Source organism: Poecilia reticulata, linkage group LG12, assembly GCF_000633615.1.
Source record: "Poecilia reticulata strain Guanapo linkage group LG12, Guppy_female_1.0+MT, whole genome shotgun sequence".
In the NCBI taxonomy this organism is placed as follows: domain Eukaryota; kingdom Metazoa; phylum Chordata; class Actinopteri; order Cyprinodontiformes; family Poeciliidae; genus Poecilia; species Poecilia reticulata.
The window spans coordinates 12196344-12199951 of NC_024342.1; the positions used below are offsets into that span (position 1 = coordinate 12196344).

Consider the following 3608-nt stretch of genomic DNA (forward strand, 5'->3'; position numbering starts at 1 on the left):
TTTTTTTTTTACAGAATTTGAACCTGGCAAATCACACTCCTTTAAATTGTTGACATCTTGTCACATTAAAAGCACAACATTTGGTGTATTCCATATGATTTTATGATGGATCAACAYAAAGAAAAGAAAAACAGAGGTGCATGTTGTAGCAGATGGCAACCATAAGTACAGCTGTTACTACAATGGAGTTGTCAAAACATGTCTGTGTTTAATTGGCCCAGTCAAAGTTCAAATCCAAATCTAATTGAAGATGCAAGAAGTTGCACGATTTAAAAACTAATGTTACCAGATGCTTTCCATCCACTCTGAGGGAGAACGAATAGAAATTGACAGTTTATGTCTGTTGTTACACAACTTTGGTAGAAACCCCCCAAAAACACTTGCAGCTGCATCAGATGTTCTTCTGCCATTATTTAACAGACTACAAAGGCATAACAGACTTTTCAGATTTACATTAGCATATTATTTTTAAAACTATAAATCGTTTTCCTTTCATTGCACTATTTGTCTGTGATGTGAAATTCCAGTTGATGCTTGTTGTTGTTACCTAACATAGTGTTAAAAAATGTAAGGGACATGGCTATTTTTCCAACACACTAGATCTGTAAACAAATTTTCTGAAAAGGAAGCAGCTCGTTGAAACAACCTGCTTTACCTAARGTCACTTTGATTTGTGGTTTTCAGGGAAAATTGAGAAAGTTCGGCCCGCACCGCCAGTCTCCCCCTCCCCCTCAGAGGGGGCTCTGTCTGATGCCGGCAGCGAGGATTCGGGAGGATCACGACCCAAAAACTTGATGCAGACGCTTCTGGAAGATTATGAAACGCACAAGGTGAAGAGAAAAGAGAAGATGGAGGACAACAGTGTAAGTATTTCGACATTTAGGATTTAAATAAGCAAACACAACACTACAGAACGGAGGGTGTAAATCTCTTTCACTCATCCTCCTTTGTTCCCTGGATAAATGAGCCTTCAGCCCTTCTATGAAACCTCTAGATTTTTACAGAAAGTATCTCAGACATCGCATGTTGTGCTTAATGAAGTCAGCAGCTGGCATGAGCTTAGGCTGGTCAACAGAAAAGGGGAAATTCCCCGTCTAAAGCATGAAAGTCAAAGTGAAAGTAAGTCACTGAAGTTGGGGCTTTCTGTTCCCACATATTATTCAGCTTGAGATCTCGCATGAGGCAAAATAAAGGGGATTCCTTTCATTTTACCACCCAACATGATGCAGATACCGAAAGACACACAAAAGTAACAGTTTGCAAACTGCAAAACCTCTTTACATTCCTTAWCCTGGATTCGCCTTGACTACATGATGAATTGCGATTCTTTTATTCATGATGACATCATGTGTTGACTTTTCTGTCCTGTTGCTTCTCTCCTGCTGGTCGCTCAGTATGCACATTTGTTGCGGGCTAATGAAGTAACCACTGAGGTATTCAATACGCCCCGAAATCTCGTCGCTCCCTTAACCGCCCTTACAAACAGACCTGGGTCAGAAAAACTCWCACACTCCTGTTCGTCTTTGAACTGTAGAGGTATTTGGCTATGCACAGTTAGACAACCGCTGAATGTCTTGATACTTATAACTGCAGGCATGTCCCTCCAACTAAGAAAGTAATGTATTTTATACATGTAAACCTTGTTTTAATTCTTAAAAGGAAGGAAAATCTGATCCCAGGTCTGCTTGTTGTCTTACTGCACTGTTCGGTTTTGTTGTGTTGGTTCTGCATGTGTCCTCATCTACATTTTGCCTTTTGTAAGCCAGTTGTGCAGTCTCCAATAACAAGGATGCATCAAAGCACTTTATGTTAGCTGGTACAGTCTCAAGTGTCCAACTAGTTTCCCCCATGATGGCTTTTTAAATAATTATTCAGTCCGTAAATAGACTATACTGTTAGTACATCATGCTATAATTTGAGCAGCAAGGTTTTAAAAATATCTATTATATTGTGTGCACATCTCTMAAAACTGTAATTTTCTCCATGTGCCTTATTTTGCGCATCAAAAAAAAAATGTGTTCAGAATTTGTGTATTTTTTACCTTGTGCAATGSAGTACAGGAGCCTGCAGCTGCGTCCTTTCACTCTCTCARTGTAGAGTGTGAGCTGCTTCCCTCAGATGTCCCCAGACAGCTTTCAGTTTAGCGGGTACACTCAAACCATAGCTATTACATTTTATGGCACCAAAAGCATGATTCTGTGTTAATGTAGCGGAAGAATRGTGTTTTGATAGCTGTCTTCTTGTAAAGTCAACAGTAACAGCATTCCTGAGTTATCAACAAGTGATATCAAAACAGAGAGGAAGCATGCAAACTTTTATTGACTTCTATTTCATTGTTTACTTGAAAACGACAGCTTCGCATGTCATCAGATAATGGCCACAGTTTAAACAGGAACACACAATTGACTTCAGCTGTTCAAATTAAGCAAACATTCTCTCCAAGAAACTTATTGTTGTTCAATACTTTTCAAGTGAAATTTATTTGAATGGATGTGATTTAAAGTTCCTTTTTGGGAGATTATTGATGCAGAAAGAGTCGTTACCCAGAGTTTAGCTTAACTTGCATGTCAGAATTTGATCCCTGTGGTGAGATTTTAAGACTTTGCTGCTCCTTGCTGGAGAAAAAGCTTGTGTTACGTTCACTACTTCGCTCGACTCTGATTGGACATTGTATCTACTTCAGGTTCTGGAGGCAACAAGGATGACCAGGAGGAAGAGCAACATGGCGCTGAAGTGGGAAGCCGGTATCTATGCCAACGAGGAAGGAGAGGAGGAGGAGGAGGAGGAGGAGGAAGAGGAGGAAGAGGAGGAGGAGGAGGAGGAAGAGTGAACAACTCTTTCCAAGGACTGTGAAGAAGGAGACAGAGTGGGATGATGAGGATGACGGGGGCAAAAGATTGGAGAATTAACCAGTATTTATTATGCTTAACTGTATCCTGATGATCACATGATGCCAGATGAGACGCATCAATTTGGGGACCTGAGAACTGAAGGTGTAACAGTGAGGTTGATATTTGATAGTTGACGTGTTAGAAGGGTTTTTACGGAGGTTTGATGATGAGGTTTCGTCTCCACAAGCTGGTAGACGCTGAGTGACTTCAATTTTTATTTTWATTTTTTTATCTATTTGCAGTTTAATGATTRAACTAGGAGCTAAGATGTAAAGATTGTTTCCAGAGAGTTGCTGAATGGACTTGCGGTTGTTTTAGAAAACCCTGAAGTCTCAACAGGAAGAGAACCAGGTGTGTGCGTGCGTATGCTTTTGTGGAAAGAAAGACGAAGCCAAGAGAAAGCATAAACACACTTTTGACATTTCCGACATTTTTTAACCTTTTACAACGCTGCAGAAGGACCACRGTGTCTTTGAGGAACTCAACCAAAGGGCACCACTGACTCTCAAACCCACATTGTTTTAGGATGTGCACACATTTTGTCAAATGTTGGTGGGAACTTCTACACTTGTTTAATCTTTATTAAATTTAAAGTGCCGGATCGACAGCATCCCTGGATTGTTAAATGCTGGTAAGTAAATCTGCAAAAAAAAAAAAAAAAGCAAAAACTATCTCTGCCTTAGACTGTCAGTAGTTGCTGCGTATGATGTCTTTGAT

The 3608-nt window shown here is 40.0% G+C and overlaps 1 protein-coding gene across 1 annotated transcript in view; it reads left to right on the forward strand.

Annotated features, from left to right (window-relative positions):
* Window positions 1–3552, forward strand: part of palm2akap2 (PALM2 and AKAP2 fusion) — a 40340-nt gene extending 36788 nt beyond the window's left edge. The window contains exons 11-13 of the mRNA XM_008424547.2: window positions 660–863; window positions 1395–1433; window positions 2684–3552. Of these exons, the coding sequence (XP_008422769.1) occupies window positions 660–863; window positions 1395–1433; window positions 2684–2830 (390 nt within the window). The 3' untranslated portion in view covers window positions 2831–3552. The remainder of the gene's footprint in view (window positions 1–659; window positions 864–1394; window positions 1434–2683) is intronic.
* The last annotated feature ends 56 nt before the right edge of the window (window positions 3553–3608 follow it).